At 41.5% G+C, this 17652-nt stretch overlaps 1 protein-coding gene across 18 annotated transcripts in view; it reads right to left on the bottom strand.

Annotated features, from left to right (window-relative positions):
- Positions 1-857: 857 nt before the first annotated feature.
- Positions 858-17652, bottom strand: part of TCF7L2 (transcription factor 7 like 2) — a 173360-nt gene continuing 156565 nt past the window's right edge. For 4 of the 18 annotated variants that reach the window (XM_050976051.1, XM_050976059.1, XM_050976049.1 and 1 more), the window contains 7 exons: positions 17221-17361; positions 16319-16478; positions 15460-15567; positions 10676-10724; positions 10096-10146; positions 8811-8883; positions 858-3165 (listed from right to left, as the gene is read on the bottom strand). In XM_050976051.1, the coding sequence (XP_050832008.1) occupies positions 2736-3165; positions 8811-8883; positions 10096-10146; positions 10676-10724; positions 15460-15567; positions 16319-16478; positions 17221-17361 (1012 nt within the window). In that variant the 3' untranslated portion in view covers positions 858-2735. Of the gene's footprint in view, positions 3166-8139; positions 8213-8810; positions 8884-10095; positions 10147-10671; positions 10725-15459; positions 15568-16318; positions 16479-17220; positions 17362-17652 lie in introns of all 18 variants that reach the window. The other 14 variants (XM_050976052.1, XM_050976053.1, XM_050976061.1 and 11 more) reach the window with 10 other exon arrangements.

The following is a 17652-nucleotide window of genomic DNA, read 5'->3' as shown; positions in this document are numbered from 1 at the left end:
ACCAACCAAACAGAAGTGCAGTACCTGAGCAATGCACCTGCACAACAGCAGGGAACAAACCTGCTTCAACACCTTTACACTCCACTCTCCTCAAGTGCCACCACTGGAATTACCATGGCTGACATTTTCCAAGATGACTGGCCCTATGGTGACATCCACTCGAGATAGAATCCTGGAAATTAGGAAGTTTAAATCTCCCCTTATTTAAAAAAAAAAAAAAACAAGCAAATCAGCAACATAATAAGAATCTTTGCATATAAATTCACTTCCATCCTGCAGCACCTGAAGGTATTTCTGTCAGGTGGATGCTGGATTCTCAGAACCAAGAGCAGGCTGTGCTGCAAGGGCTCGTTGCATTAAAAAAACCCTCAAATATATGCGAAACTGGACTCAAATCTGTCCAGGAGATAAAGCCTACAGCCAGAAGAAAGACTTTACTAATTAAGGCTATCTGGGTCTCCTGTGTGACCTTTATAGTGCACCAGCTCTATGTTGTGAGATCACCAGGTTAAACAGAAATACATTAAAATTAAAGGTGTCACCAGCCCTGGTCTCCCATCCACCAGTCAGGCTCACTTCACATGGAAGGACATTCCCTTAGCTCACATGCTGTCTTCTGCCAAATCATGTGCCATTTGCTTTAACCAAAAAGGATCTTTAACCACTGCTACTCATGCAAAAGTGCACTGAGCAGGGAGAGGGCCAGTGCAAATGCAAATTGGGATTTCTCACAGCTAGAGCTGGCTGCAATTTGCCACAAATTTCACACTTTTTTTCCCAAGGAATTTTTCCAGTCAGCCTGCAAATCTTTCCAGCCAGATAAAATGCAGTCAACGCATAAATGAGTTGACAAGTCATTCTCTGCACATACTAAGTTGCTTTTATTAATCCAGAACTGCATGCTACAGATACTGTACAGCATGAACATTTATTCATTACAAAAAATGGCTTCCAAACCATTAAAAATGAAAATCGGAATAAGAGCATAAAACGGAACAGTAACATCACAACTGTTAGGAAACATTCAAAGTATTCACAAAAAATGTTATAGTTAGCATCTTAATAAACCAGAGAAAAATCTGAGACAGTTTTACAATCGCTTCATGTCAACTACAATGGCACTGAATGAACAGATGAACAATTTTTCAGCTTTATACAGCGTTTTTTGCAACATCAACATGCCTAGGTTTTTTTTTTTTTGTTTTAAGTTTGCTACCTACCTGTATGTAGTAAGTGTACATAAAAGTGGCAGTCTGATTTTCCTTTTATGAATAATCTAATATACAGAATTTGGCCCTTAAGGGTTTATACCTCTTCATTTTAAATGCTTTCCGGACAATCTGCTACCAAACACGTCTGTTATAGGTGACATTAAAACTACATACATATCTACCTATGTAACATCACAGCAAAACATGATGAACAAAAAAATTACAGCATTAAAAAAAATAATAAAGTTGTCGGGAGAAAGTTAAAAGTCACTGAGAATTTTGGCACATAAAAATTTTGCACACAGCCTACAGTCCTAATGTCGCAGGGGATTCAGCTGCAGTTCTGAACGGGAGACACTTGGACCTTGCTATTTTTCAAACAGCATTGCTAAAAATTCCCTTGCTAAATTTTCAAGTCTTTTTGAGTGTAATGGCTTTTAAAGCAATTTTATTCTTTACACTATTGATCCTTGAAAAAATGCATCTGCGAATGTCCATTTGGTGGCAACCGTATTTCATATAGCAAAAAAAAAAAAAAAAAAAAAAAAAAAAAAAAAAAAAAAAAAAAAAAAAAAAATCACAAAAACAAATCAAAACCAAAATCCCGGAAAAAATATATATATACACATTTATATATAAACTTAAAAACCTTGTACAAATGAGTTGTTATATATAAGATGCTTACACTAAAGGAAAAAAAAAAAACCCTTTATACAATGTTTCAAGGAAAAATAAAAGAAGAAAAAAACATTTAAAAAGGGACAACATACAGATACAACAAGCAATTTCTAAAGCAATAAATACTACTGGTCCAATAGCGTTGTGATACTTTTAATTGTTGAGTAGCGTCCCCTCCCCCAAAAAGAACAACACCATGGAACAAGGTATATTAACACATTTTTTAACCCTTTGTTTCTGTACATTTAAACAATAACAAGTAACATCACAATAAAGGTTGTTTCACACAAGGAAGAAAAAAAAAAGAAGTAGTAGCGGCACCGCATTCGTTGTGCCCTTAAAGGTTTAAAAACCAGATGTAAAATGATTGGTTCGCAAGCTCGTATTTAATACAAATAATAAAGAACCAATGCCTCTGGCAAGGGCTGCTTCAAAATTGCTTCTTTTTTTTTTAATTTTTAAAATCAGTCTTTAAAACTAAGCTATTGGAACTACATAACAATTATGTATATATATATATTTTTTAAACGCTACAAAGACTTTAAACAGCTGTTGATAAAAATTTTGGCAGAATCATGAGGCTTTTCTCATCTACATATTTAAAAAGGAGAAATTGAAATAAGAATGGGTCAAATATTGACCAATGAACTCGATAAAACATCAACTAATGTAGCCACATGGCACAAATTAAAAATGAAACCGAGAAACGACGACAAACAGCGGACGACAACAAGGAGAAGAAAAAAAAAAAATAAAGAAAAGGAAAAAAAAAAATAAACAAAACCCCAAATACCAACAGAATTCAATCCCCCCGAAAGGAAACCGAAAGGGCTAACGAGGCTAAAGCTATTCTAAGGACTTCGTTACAAGGGAGAGTGGCTGGGGCTGTGTCCCCACCAGCGAGCTGTGGGAATGCAAGGAGGACGTCGAGGGCTGTGCGAGGGATGCGGCGGCGGCCGGCGGGAGGGCGGCCGGCGGGTGGTCCAGGGCCCCGTTGGGGCAGCTGGCGGCGGGCAGGGCGCCGGGCTTGCTCGCGGCGCTCTCAGCGAGCACGAGCGAGGATGGCGGCGGCATCATCACCAGGTGCGCCAGCGGGTCGGGCTTCAATGAGAGCGAGAGGGGTTGCGTTTGTTCAGTCTGTGGTTTCGAGTCTCTGGAGGGGGAGGCGAGCATGGCGGGGGAGGACGGAGGAGAGTCTAGTAAGCTTCCATCTGAAGAGGGTGGGCTGACGCAGCTGCCTTCACCTTGTATGTAGCGAACGCACTTTTTTTTTCTCCTAGAAACAGGGAGAGAGTTACCCATGAATAGAGGGCAGAGACGCTGATGGAGACAGTCATCTACAGCAAAGAGCCATCAGTCAGCTACTCTGGGCTCTGCATGGGTGGCATCCTGGCCCCACGTGCCATCCTGGGGGTCTGGCAGGGTGTCCTTGGCACCAAACCCGCTGGGGAACCTCCCCTCGGCTAACAGATTTGGAAAGGATTCACCAATTAATTGTCTCTTCATCCCTTCTTCAGGCTGCCTCCTTTCCTTATTTTCATAATCAGAAAACCAGATAAATGGGTTTTGGAGGCCACTGTTCTAATCTACAAACTTTCCTACATGAGGAAAAAAATATTAAAAAGTAATTTAATCCTCCTAAAATAAAAACCCTGTATAGCTACTAGTATCTCAAGATGTCCCATAACATTGTCCAACTCAATGGTGCTATAGCTACACCTGAATCACCTGTGGTCTCATACGATGCCCTGCCCTTGGGAGGCAAGATCAGCTGCAAACTACTGCTCATTGCTTTCTCCTCTGTTAAGAACCACACCAAATCCAAAAATGTCAGTCAGACAGAAGAGATATATAACAGAGAGAACGAGAGAGAGGGGAAATAAAAACAAAACGAACAAACAAAGAAAACAGAAGAAAAAAACAGGAAAAGAACAGGAAAAACAGAGTATGATCCAAAATAACAAGAATAACTGGTTGTATGGCCTGCAGGTTGTGGCTTTAAATCGACTCAGTTTTTGTTTTAGGGGAAGAGTGGTAGATTTGGGAAGCTGCTTGTCTGCATTTTGGGATTTTCCTCTGAGAGGCCATCCATGTAACTCCCGAGTGGGATCCAATTTCAGTAGGTGAAGAGCACGACGACAGGTACAAAGGTGAGGAGCAACATGGATCTTAATTTCACACCAGGGCATGTGAGAGTCTCGCAAGAGCCGCTCATCTTCAAATAAATAAGTGACCCGACAGAGATCTTTTCTCCTCCCTCTGTCCACTGGATAATGTAAAGGAGCAATGAAAACAGATGACAGTTTCACACCATCTTTCTTGCCAAGTATGTGCAAGACAATTCTAGCAGTAGGACAGAAATAATGAGGCAAACAACCACAGCATCTGGCAGAATGATATGCAGTGGCCACCTTGACCCTAAGCATGCTGGCTCTTCAGCCCACCGATCCACAATCACACATCCCTTGGGAAGTGCTGAAGTGCTGTCACACAGCCCAAGGCATAGGACAAAGCCTGTCTAGAGCAGCTCTGCCAGGAGAACTTTGGATGCTCAGCTAAGCTGCACAAAGCCACCAATGTGAAGGAGGAGGTTGCTCTCCCTCTCCAGTGGATACATCACCCCAGCTCTGCAACTCCATCAGAGGGAGTGCCTGAGTGTGGCACAGCAGCTGAGTGTCACCAGGGGACATTCCCCACTCCATGAGGTGCCCCAGTTCCCCTGCTGGTCACCAGTGTTCTCCTCTAGGTATGGCATTTGGCTAGGTTAAACCAAGCTCCACCCTCGAGGCAATGAGGACAGATGCTTCTCATTTGCGAAGGAGACCACACTACCTTGATCCTGGAGTTAAAACCATCATCTCCCATAGCCAGGAATGGAACAACCACCCCAGTACCCAATATTTCACCAGCTTCAGTGAGGGACCCATGCAGTGACATCCCTTCCTCCAGAGACTCAGGTCTGCTCTCAGATTCTGCTCCATGTGCCACATGGCAAGGTAAGGGGTTAGGGCTATTAGAGTTTTAACCACGTTAGCCTGCAGATCAATACATGCTAAAAACTAAAGACAACCATGCAACTTAAATGTTAAAAAGAAAGAAAGAAAGATAGAAGACAGCAAGTGAAGGCTGTAAACCATGCTTTATTAGAGCAACGTTAAAAGACAGAAAAAAAATTAATTTGGTGGGCTCAAAACAGACCCTGTTAATTCTTCTACCATCAACAAACAACACTGGAGATCTGTGGCTCTTGGCTAAGGACAGTTCTGCTGTTCTCTCTCCCCTCTCATCTCACCACTTCCTACTTCAGCTGCGCAGCACTACCAGGGCCAGAGTTCCTTTTTGGACCTTCTGTACAGCTCCAGTGGCAAAGCAGGACAGTTAAGTTCCACAAAGTTCACCAATCCTACTTGTGTGGAAACATGAGTGCTTACAACCTGGAGCCTGCAGGACTCCCTCTCCATCCCCAAATTAAAATTACTTGCAAGCAGAGACCCAAGCTCTGCCTTCCTCATTGATGGGGGTCCAAAAGTCCTTTAACTGGACTGCTCTGAACCTACAGGGCAGTAAATTATTAAACTGGAGGCAGTTTGAATCTAGTATGCCAGCATTTCAAATTTATTTTTTAATATTATTGATGTTCTGTGGCCTGAAAGAAAGAGCTCCCATGGCAAAGCAGCTTTAAAGCAGATTTACCCAACTTTCTGACATTGCAGAGCTAACAACCTTTTAAAAACCAAACCCATTGCTCTGCTGCCTGAAGTAATTTTCCTTTGACTAGGATTAAGGGAGCATATTGCTTATTTTGCCAAACTCTTTAATAGTGTGGCCACTCAGTAGTCTGAAAACAATATTTACTTAAATCATGATGGCTCAAGAGGAGAGATATTTCTGCAAACTGTGCCAATCGCACCATGGTTACCTGTGGTCATGTACCTGTCAGGGTTAAGTGGGACAAAAGGTCCAGAGGGCAAACCCTCAAAGCACACAAGCCTAATTTTAGCAGACATGAAAACCACCAGGCAGTTCTGGTGAGGGGGAATAAGCAAAAATCTAAGGAACTCCTTGTGCCCCAGTTTTGCTCTCCAAAAGTCTGGACAAAAATACTACATATTGCCCCCTCAGAAGCACTAATGAGGATTCTTCAGTTGTGCATTGCTCTGAAAGTGTTAACTTGCCACATCAGTAGAGCAAACACCAACAGACCTGAGCTCTCTTTTGCTGCACTTGAAACTAGCCCTGGAAGAGCACCAGGAAAGCTGTAATGCTGCAATTGCCATGAGTGGAAGCCACAGAAGAGTGCAAGGGTTTATTCAGTTGCTGTGGGCAAAGATGTCTCAGTTTTCACCACAGTAGCAAACTGCACATCTTTAGCACCTACCTAAGGTGTGCTACAAAATGCTACCATGCTAGCAAATGCAATGTTATAAAGGTTAGGACCAGAACTAGGAGAGAAATGCTCTAATATCTAGTGGTAAAATGCCTCCATGCATGAAAAAACAAAAAACAAGAAACCAAACCAAACAAAAAATAAAAAAAAGCAGCTGATTCTGAATCAGTAAGTCCAGAACTATCAGCTATACCACTAAAGTTGTCCCTAATGCGCTGAAAAGACTTCTGACCAAAATCTAATATAATTCAAGAGAGGGTTTATGCTTCACATGTAACCTAAGCACTGTACAGACCAAATAAAAAGTTTCCTTGCTGATAAAATGTTGTTTTAAAAGTATGTTGCTTACTTAAGCAGCCAGGAAAAGATAAAGCAACACAAACATGATGTGCCCCCAGTTCTGGTTCTTGGCATGCAGAGCCTGACATGCTTCACATACTCTGTCTCTAGACTACACAAATATCAGCTGATAGTGTGCAGCAAAATGACCACAGAATAGAGCCTAACTAAACACAGCACTGCAGTCCTTGGCTAGCATGAGACTCGAGCCTCCTGACACAGTGAAGCAGCTACTCAGCTCTTCTGGACTGAACCCTTCTCCCTTCAAGCACTACGAAACTGCTGCTTTCCCAGCTTGTTTAACACATTCCTGGTACTGATACCTAACCCCCAGCACCCCGTAATACCGTGCCTCAAACGGGACAACACACAACCTGCAGAAAGCATTTCTGGTGCCTCCTCTGGCACACTGACACATACCACCACCCTCAATCCTGGACACTAAGCACAGACAAGACTGCGTGCATACACAAAATACGATGGACGTCTGAGCTACATTCTAAATGAGATGGAGCACATGGGACTGGCATGAGTAAGAGGGGAAAATGTGGGAGAGGAATCACTACACACAGAGTGTGGTTTGGGTTGAAATACCTACCATCATAATATTCCAAATTCAAAGACTGCTTGTATCAGAATAAAGAAATAACAAATTTAACCAAATGCGATCATATAAGGAAAAAGGAATGAGAAAAGAACTACTCGGTATCCCTCCACCAAGAAAGAAGCACGTATTGAGTTACACATGGAATTAAACTCCAGTAGAACATGGGCTGCCGGAATTTGGGCTCTCTGATGTCTTTCATCTCCTTTTAATGCTGGAAACTGTGCTACTAAAGTTGTAATTAGTTTTGTCTAGAGCTCAGACGTTTACAGCTCACTTGTTGGGATAAAATTTAAGAAAAAAATAAATTTTTGGGATTAGGAAAAAAGATTTCAGATAATTAAAAAAAAATATATCAACATAAAACTTACAGAGGCATAGTAGCCAACAGGTAGCTCTTTTAATTTTTTTAGATAATACCAAAAGAATTAATACAGTATAAGCTGTAAACACTGGCTTTTACATCTCTAATAATGAGAAAAACACTAGTACTGCAGATCCCAGAACCTTTTTAAAAAGCCTCTGCAGGCAGGGGACATAGACCCAAATGAAAGACAAAATATAAATGTCCAGCTAAATGTTAATTTTGCTGACAATCTGGAAAAAATAACAAAAAAAAACAAAAAACAAAAAACAAAAAAAAAAAACCAAAAAAAAAGCCAAAAAATTGCCAGCTTTAAGGACTTTGAGTTTTCTTGTTCCCAGTTCTACCACCAGGGAGAGGTTATTGGTAAAGAAAGAGAGAAAATGGCATTAAATTAGCAAGAAATTCCAAAGATCAAAGATTATTAGCAATTGATGCTGTGGGAAAGAGAAAGGTGGGGAGTGGGGAAAAAAGATTAAAAAAATAAAATCACACAAATGCACTAAGAGGACAGATTGCTTTTATTTCCCCAAAGGCCTAATGGGTAGTTTTATACCTGCATGGTTTGCACCATAAACTCTGTCGGTCAAGCCCGAACAATGCCCGACACTTCTTTGGAGTATTTGCATCTGTTAGCATAAGGTAAACACAAAAAATACAACACAATGGTGGATAGAGCTCATTTGGTCTGCGTCATCTCAGCTACAGCTACATTCAGCTTGCAATCACCTCCATTTTATTTGGTAATCTCCCCTCGCACCAAGGGCAGGAAGGAAAACAGGACTTTCACACTGAGCCAAAGGAAAACCAAAAAAAAAAAAATCTCCAACACAGCCACGAGCCTGTGTGGTGTGGGTACTGCACTCAGTGCCGCGTTATCAAGGGCTTTGGGAGCCACTGTCCTTGGGTGGAGGCTTGGAAGGCAGGAGTGTGGTTGAGCCACAGATCAGATGGGCTTAAGGCTGATGCTGTTTTACAGTGGGTTTTTGGCTAGTAGCAGCGAAGAGGAAGGCAAAAAAAAAAAAAAACCAACCAACCAACAAAGGAAAAAAAACAAAAAGCAAAACCCTTTCGGAGAGATGATTACTGATGGCAGTGTCCCACTCCCTTGTGTCTTCTAGATCACAACACAGAGCTACAAAGCAACAAGGCAGGAAAAAAAAGGGGAAAGTACCAAATAAACCAGCTGCAAATCAGCCATAGCGAGTCTGGGAAAACTATACACACCTGCAGGGGCCGCACCAGTTATTCTGTTGATCAAGGCCAAAGCGCGCTCGGCATTTCTTAGGAGCGCTCAGGTCTGAATGAGTTCAAGAAAAGCGAGCAGAAAAGGGAGAGAGGAAAAAAAAGAAAAGGGGAGAGGGAGGAGTGAGAGAGAGAGAGAGAGAGAGAGAGAGAGAGAGAGAGAGGAAGAGAGAAAAGGGGAGAAAAAAGAGAAAGGTAAAAATAAGGAAAAAATAAAAATAAAAAAGGGAATAAAAATCAATGTCCTTGTTATTAATTGCAAATATTGACTTTTGATTTAAAAGTAAAAAAAAGTGATAATTACATTTTTATTCAACTCTTGAGATTAGCTGTTGCAATTAAAGCTGCAGTATCCCTTTATAAAGGACTGTTTCTTTCCCTTCTAAGAGAGCAGGTAGAGGAAAGTCTTTGTGGTTGGTCTAGCAGGATGTTTCAGGCAAGATTGATTTGGGCTGGGTTTTTGGGTTTGGGTTTTTTTTTTTTTTTTTTTTTTTTTGGTTTTTTTTTTAAGAGAGGGGGAAAAGGAAGAAAAGAAGCTGAGTATGGAAGTTAGATCCTGAACATGCTTTTTTCTTCAACTCAGATACAAAATAAGAGAAAAAAAAAAAAAGAAAGGAAAAAAAAAAAAAAGAAATTATATCTCCTGGGATAATGCAGCTTTTGGAATAACATTCAATTTACTTGTTTTCATTAATTTGTATTTAAAAGAATGGATAAGAATAAGCAGATTGCAGAATGAGTATGTTAGTATCAGCCAGAAAATAAAACGTAAAGCATGGCAAGGTGCTGAGTTAGTACAGCTAGTGAATTGCAATGAATAGGCTTGAGCAGAAAGGAAAAAAAAAAAAGATCCAAAACTAAAATAATAATAAAAAAATGCGTATGCATGCTAATGTGAGAAGACTTAGTGGGAGCCATGAAAAATGCCATTAGATTAAGGAGGTTCATTACTGACTTGCTTCCATTCTTTATCAGTCTCTTTAAAGAAATACTGCATATTCAATTTGCACAGTTAGTACAACTCTTGCGTTATTTTTACTGTATTACTGTTTTAATAGCAATTGTTACAAAAACAAAAACAGAATTAAAAAATACTATCAAACATAATAGATATAAAGATATATAGATAATAAATACTACCAAAACGTGTGGATGGTATTTTTTTCTTAATGTCATAAGTGTTTAATGTTAAAATCTATAATGGCAGGAAAAAAAATTAAAAAGCAGTTTATAAACTATTTTAAATGACTCAAAATGACGTTAGCACCTGTAATCGGAGGAAGTGAAAGGCAAGGATTTAGGAAACATTCGCTGTGTTCTGAAAAAAAAGAACAAATTATACAAAGGCTTCAAAAAAACTAAGTTAGGGCTTCTTCAAGATCGACTATGAGATTGCCTATGCAGTATTTCTAATTTCCTATATAGAATGGCAAACCTCCTTAATTTAAGATGGGTGCGATTTACCACTGTAAGGCATGCATCAGGACATCCAGGGACAGCCCAAATTAACAGCGCACGCACACGGACACGCAGACGCGCGCACGGCTGGATAAACCACGGCACAGGCATTACAGCTACGGCTCTGCGCTACAGCCTCGGCAACTACGCGCACCAACTCGGCTATGCCACACGAGGAGGCTCTGACATGCAGTGGCTGGGTTACTAGGTTTAGAAGGGCGGTAACGCGTGAATTATTGGAGTGCATTTTAAAAAAAAAAGCTGTCTAGCATAGGGACTGGCTCCCCTGACGCCAGGAGACCTGTGCCCACCTCCCCCGTACCTACAAGGGTCACACCAGGACTGCCACGCTTCCACTAAGCAAGAGGTTTAGACTTGTCTTTACTTACCGTTGGTCTCTCCTGGCTGCTTATCCCTTTTCCTCTTCTTCTTCTTTCCCTGCAGAAAACATACACAAACGAGAAGGATTAGAATTAAGCCCCAGAGAAGTGTCCTTGCAAGAGGGCACAGAGTAATGCGGCTGTGGCTGGAGCAGGAAGCTCCCAAGGGGGGACACAGAAGTGTGACACTGGCTCATCCCCTTTGCAGGGAACTTTGGGGGCCCCAGGGAGATACTGCACCCCAGGACTGACTCTGCCTGCCCACCCTGTGACTTTTCTGACAGCCTTACTGCTGTCCACCCAGTGCTAACACCCCCCCCAAGGCCATGGGCAGCTGGAGCAGGGGCAGAAGGACTTGCAAGATGCTGCTTTTGAGCTAAGATCATCATGAAGCCCAAAAGATCTGATGTGTGTGCTCCTGCATGCAGAGGTTTTAAGAATCATTTGTGGTCATGTATTGGTGGGACAGGGAGGGGAAGGAGAGGGAAGATAGAGAGGGGAGAGTGAGGTCAGACTGAGCCCCTGGAGTTCCTCAGCACCAAACCCCAAGCATTCAAGCAGTCAAGGAAGCCCACAGTAATGACTGTATCCTAACCTGCAGTTTTATTTTTCCACTGACAACCTAGCAAGCAATACCAGGACAAGAAAAAAAAAAAACAAATCCAGACACAGCCAAGACCCTTCCCACATTTTGTTCTATCACAAGGAAACAAGCAGTAATATTTTGCTAAACTCTATCCCTTTCCCAAATGCTGTACCATAAAATGATGAAATTTGTTTCAGTTTTTGACTGGAGGGGGAAAAGCCTGTTCTGTTTCCCTCCAACAGTGTGGGAGAGGACAACTGGGAGCCCAGCTTCTGTGGAAAAACAGTAATTGCTTTCCAATAGAAAAAAAAAATGAAGTAATAAGCATAGCTCAAAAGATAAAAGCTATTTTTCCAAGAAAACTCCTCTAACACTGAGGTACAGGGTTTGCAGACTAGTACAACAAGGCCAGTGTAGGCAACGGAGTAATTTCATTTTCACAGCTCTCCAAATGCTAAAAGCAACAACTTTTGGGCCAGCAATGTCAGCTGTGAACAGCACAAGAATTCCTGGCTTTTGAAGACCTCAGAGCAGCAGTCCCTTGTGGTCAAGGGGCAACAAACATATCTTGGAAGAAGGAATCTCACAGAGCTTTTGAAGGATTGGATTTATCTGCGAAAGCCAAGAGGTTCTCCACAGAGTGGGCATCTTTCTCAGCAGATGGATTCCAGATGCAAAGTTAAGATGGGCTTCAGCATGGCACATCCACATTTGGGATGCTACCTATGATAGATTTCCTGGAATGTATCAGTAAAAATTCCCCCAACATGAATGTAGGACATTGATTCATTGTTGTCCTGTTTTATCTCCACGAAGCTGGCCTTGTGGCACGGGGTTTCTGCACTCATCCCCCCGTGCTTGCTCAGGGTTGTAAAACTGCCTTCCTGTTGTCCAGGCTGTTCCAGGTTTATGAGATCCTTCTGGAGATGGAAAAAGCAGTGTGAACTGTCCACCTCAAAGGAACTTTGAACAACGGGTACATAATCCTGCAGCCTTGATGCCGATGACAAATAATCTGAGGTAATTTTTCGGGATATGGAAGTTGTCAGTTGCTAGAGTAGCCATCAGTCTAACATGACAGGCAGATAAGGCAGGGAAGCATTGCCCCTAAAGCTCCCTGAGAACAGAATAGGGAAAAGCATGGTATCTTGAAATCCATGTATCACGCAAAGATGCAGGAGGCTCACACTCTGCTCCATCTATATTGATCTAGTAACTCTCCAAAAATCAGTGAATGTTTTCCAGCTTTCAACAACGTAACCAAAACCAGACAATTGCCTCAAGATCATAAGCTTGACTTTTATTTAAACTCAAGGAGTCCACTGGCATAATTTGCATCTGTGGCAAATTTGCTTAATTTTTGCAGTACCTTTGGGAATTCAAGGGCTATTTCAATTTGAGACCTTATAACTTCTTCACTCGAGGGCCAGCCAGAACAAAGGTCAGGAGTCACCTGCCTTTGACAAGCTCTTCAAGCCAGGTATTAAAGTACTGTAATGCCTTTTGGGAGCAATCTGTTAAAAACAGCTGATCTATGGGAATGTCAGCCAGGGATCAGGAATTTCTTGTTCTTTTTCAACACAAGCTTTTAAAACTCTTCCTTCCTAACAAAGAATGGACAGATGTCACATCAACTTCTTTATACCCTTTTCAAATCATCAGGGAGAAGAATAATCTGGTTTGCTTGTTCAATTTCTGGGCTACAAGAGGATATTAGACTATGTAGCTAAATTAATATATGGACTTATGGAAAACTGTGGCAGCAGTTTTTCAAGTGCTCTGCAGAAGGCACAGTTTTTTCTTTGCCTAAGATTATTCTCCCAAGACTTGAGCAGATTTTCTGTCGTTATACTATACAAATTTTTATATAGTATAAAGATTTGCAAGTAAATATGAATGTAAATACCTGCTAACAATTTTGGTAGCTCCCTCTCTCAAGCCAAACCAACATGGGTTTTGATAGGTCTGCAGAGTTCCTTGGTACTAATTTTCTAGACAAGCAGTGGGTGAGGTGACTGGACCCTCACATACTTCTGAGTCCAGCACTCAGCACTGCTAAGCATCTCACATTAGATCTCAGGAAGAGCCAATGTGCCTTGTGACACCAACAAGCCATGAGGCTGAAAGCTGCATTTCCTGAATGCACTGCTGCTGTCTCTGAAGACTTGGGCTATAGCTGGCCTTATCCTTTAGCCTGATGTGAGGTGCTTAACAATTTAACCACTTCAAGCAGCCCAAAGTCGCTCCCCTGCTAGATGTGTGAAAGGCTCAAGACCCTACAAACGGCTGAGGGAGGAGGGGCACTCAGGAGAGCTGTGAATGGACCAGGAGAGGAGTCATAAATAAATCCTGCGGATGATGCAAAGGTACCACGCTCTCCTCAGGCAGGAAGGTTCCCCCTGAAGGTCACCTGGGGGTACAGCATCAAGCCGCTGGGAAAGCACCGGCTTTCTCATCCTGTCCTTTTTAGCTTGAGAAGAAAGGGTTTCTCAGTGTTCACACAGTGAGGACAAAAGTAAAAGGTCCTAAACACTGAGGCTTTGTACATGCCCATCTGTCGGTGGCACAGTCACTGTGCAGAATGAGCATTCCTGAAACCTCACTCCAGCCTAGACTCCCTTTTGAACACCCAAGACGATGATACTGCACAGTGCTGAGGAACTACCTCGAGCCTATGGTCTGACAGCCTCAGGCCAGACTGTGCTGAAAAGGGAAGGAAAATGTGCTAAGCAGGAGCTGTGCCTCATCAGGCTTAAAAAGGTCTCCTCTGAGGAGCACAGGATCAAGACTACTCTGAACTGGAAGGATAACTGAGCATGCGCAGGTACACCTGTAATGACCAAGGAGGGAGAGCTGAGCCCAGTGGGAAGAAAAGATGATCAAGAAAACCAAAGGATTGGAAAAATGTCCCTAAATACATATTGCTAAATAAGTGAGCATGTGTATTCTCCACCACTGAAACCGCAGAAGACTGTAAAGAGCTGCTGCTGCTGCTTCTCCTGGCTTCACTGCAGATTCTGAACTGGCTTCCTCCCACCCATACATATAAAAATGCAGATTCATGGAGACAAGTGTTGTCATATAGAGCAAAATATGGTAAAACAGGCAGTGATTATGATGGGGATGGAAAAGACAGACTTCAGCAAAACCGTAATGTGTAAATATACACAAAAACTGGCATCAATCTTAGAGCTGTTGGTCCCCAAACCTGCAGGGAAGTGTGACTAGAAGGCAGAGAACAGGGTTTGTTACAGAGTTAGAGACCTTGAGAGTTTTAGGTGATTTTTATTTAACTTTAAAAAAAAAATCAAGATGCTGCTCTAATCCTATTAAAAAGGGTTTAGAGCTCGCACCAATCCACAAATCTGTCAAGAATTTATGGGCTTAGGCTTGCAAACACTTATTACCATCTGCACTGCTTACCCTTCATGGAAGGAGCTATTTAGTACTAGGGGTTATAAAGCTGCCCTTATACTTTTTAAGAGACAAAAAATACTAGCACTTTTAGCTCAAAAAAAGGCTTTCTGAAAAGTAGAGGGAGGAATCAATTTTAAAACAATCCATGAATTGATCATGAATTCCAATATACTTTTTAAAAAATTAGGAGGGTGGGGGAAAAAAAAGGTAATATGGGCATGAAAAAGAAAACATAAACAAAATACACAACTATAGAGTGTGGAATAATTCATTTAACCCCACTTGAGAGTAAGACTTTCAAAAATACAATTCTTTTGGTTTCGCCAGTCCTTCTCTGAAGCTAGGATAAGTCATTCTTCCACTTTCCACTACACTCTCACACAGATAAGCACAAGACACTAATTATTTATCTCTTTTGCTGAAAAGGAGAGGAGCATACAAGGGGCATTTTAAATTTCGTTGTAAAAAATGAAATTCAAAATGACCAGCAAGCCAAACAGCATTTCCAGATGGTGGTAAAAGTGAAGGGAAGACTTTTTTCACAGAGCTCTACTGTTTATCCTCAAATTCTAACCTCATACTAGTCTCAGCCAGGAAGCCTCTTCGAAGTGAGAATTACCCCCCAGTAGTTTCGGAATCACTGAGGGAAGCGCCTGTTGTTGTTACCAGGTTGGGGTCCTGAGACTTTCCACACAGTGCTCGTGTGCAATGTGTGGTCATGGCTCAGCAGGTCACACAGACATTTCTACAAGCTCTACTACTAAAAGTTTCCACCCACATAGGAACCTACATAGTTATCCCGTGCAGACCAGCCTGGGTACAGCTGCATGTGAAGCTGTCGCTCCTTTCTTGCTAGTTCATAGTATTTCGCTTGCTCTTCTCTGGATAATGCGTGCCACTGGGGTGGAGAAAAGGCAAAAAGACAAAATAAAAAGCACTAGTGGTTGGGGGGTTTTTTAAGCATGTTAACAGCAAAGTGTGTTATTTGTACATATAGATACAGTTTTATTTATACATATAGATACGGTTAGAATCTATTTTCATAAAAAAGAGATAAAAACAGATGATCTGGCATGCTGACATTTGTATTTTATTTACAGTTCTAGATTATAACTGCAGTTAAATCAACTGAACTACAAGTAATCATTTACATGCACTCAACCCCTTTGTCTCCTGTTGAGAGAGGAGAATTAAGAAATCTAAACAAAAACAGACAGCAGGGGAGATGGTCCAGAAGCTGAACCACTTGTCCTGAGCCAGAACTCAGTTACAGTTTTGGAGGTGTCTCCCCCACTGGCACTTCCTCACCTCTTCTAGCTCTCACAGGTGCTAATACTGGTACTGTACTCAAAGGTTTTTCATTTCCCATTTACTTTTCTGCCTATCTTAGGCCAAAATAAAAATCTAAGATTTTTTCATCAGCCAGTCATGGAAATGATACTGAAATAACACTGCTATTAATTAACTCCTCCTCTTCCCCGTGAATACCCCACTGGCAAGAAGTGCCTGTAAAAACCAAAAAACAAACCAAGGCCTTTGGTTTAGCAATTCCCCTATCCATTTTCACAATGGCAGAAAAACACAGGGATTCAGAAGGTGTGAATCCTCCTGGTTTCAGGCCCTGCACGTGCCTGTCCCTTGTTACCTACCCTTCGACCGAGGATTTGGTTGATGGCTGCGCTCTCTTTCAATGTGCATTCTGCTACAACTTTTGCTCTCATTTCCTTCATATACAACATAAATGCATTAAGAGGTTTCTTTATGTGTGGCTTCTTTTTCTCTTCTTCTTTTTTGGAGTCCTGATGTTTTCTGAAGAGTAAAGATACAACAGAGACCTCACAGTGAGAAACCCTTGTGAGTTTATTAAATTAATCCCCTCAATTTGTCTAGCATTAATCCTCAGCAATCTCTAGGAAGAGGACCAGAAGGTTCTCTAGACCCTTTACCCTGGCTGCTGTATGGCAACAGTCTTAAAAGTATTACAAGAAAACTCACCTCATGTTTATGCAACATCACCAAGTACCCTCTGAGTCCCTACAAGAATCTTGGAAGGACATGGGCTCCAGAAAAATGGGCTCACAGGGAGAGCATGACAGTAGAGGAAATAATTACACCTCTTTATCAATGGGCTCTCGTCAGTTCAAACCTAAACTTGATACCAGCTCTCTGCAGCTTTGAGGAAGCCATTTATGCTTAGTTTTTAGTCTCCTGTGGTGCATCTGCTATCTCAAGGCTTCAAACTAGGCACTGAGTAATAGAGAGACTGGTCAAGAAACTTGAATCCCAATCAAGAAAATTCCACTTCCTTATTGAAACAGGTGAAATTAGCAACTACTTGCCTATGTCATAGAATGACTCAAAGACTGCTCCCATCACTTGGACACACTTTGGCAGCTAAACCACATTCAAATCAATTATAACAAAAAAAAAAAAAAATTGAAAAAATATTTCACAACGAAAACATCACAAACCCAAGCTTTTTTACAAGCCACACATGCACAGGGGATGTTTTGAGTATCCCAAAGAGAAGACAGGGTAAGCAACAACTTACGAGCTGTGGAGTGAGCCGACGTCGCTCTGGGAAGATTCCTGTTTGACTGTTGGTGTGACTATGGCCGGATGAGGAATTCCAGTTGTGTGTAAACTATGGTGTGGCGGGACCATGTGTGGAGGAAACCTAGAGGAGAGAAAGCTGTGTAAATTGTCAGAATAAAAATGAATGAATGGGGAGGGATGTGTATACACATTTAAAAAAAACCAAAAAAAACCCAAAAAAAACCAACTGGCATATAACAAGCACATGACAGCTAGACAAAGCATATGAAAGCTGGCAGCATTAATTAGCAATAAATTAAACATAATGACTCTTCTAATGTCATTAAAGCCAATCTTCCCCTTCATTATCATTACTGACACGAGACATCATGATTTTTAACATTAACAAAAGGCGAATTCAACTGGATGAACTTGCATGAAGGTGGAA

This window comes from Serinus canaria, chromosome 6 (genome assembly GCF_022539315.1).
Source record: "Serinus canaria isolate serCan28SL12 chromosome 6, serCan2020, whole genome shotgun sequence".
In the NCBI taxonomy this organism is placed as follows: domain Eukaryota; kingdom Metazoa; phylum Chordata; class Aves; order Passeriformes; family Fringillidae; genus Serinus; species Serinus canaria.
Note: the sequence above shows the minus strand (reverse complement) of the source record. Positions and strands in the feature narration are given on the sequence as shown.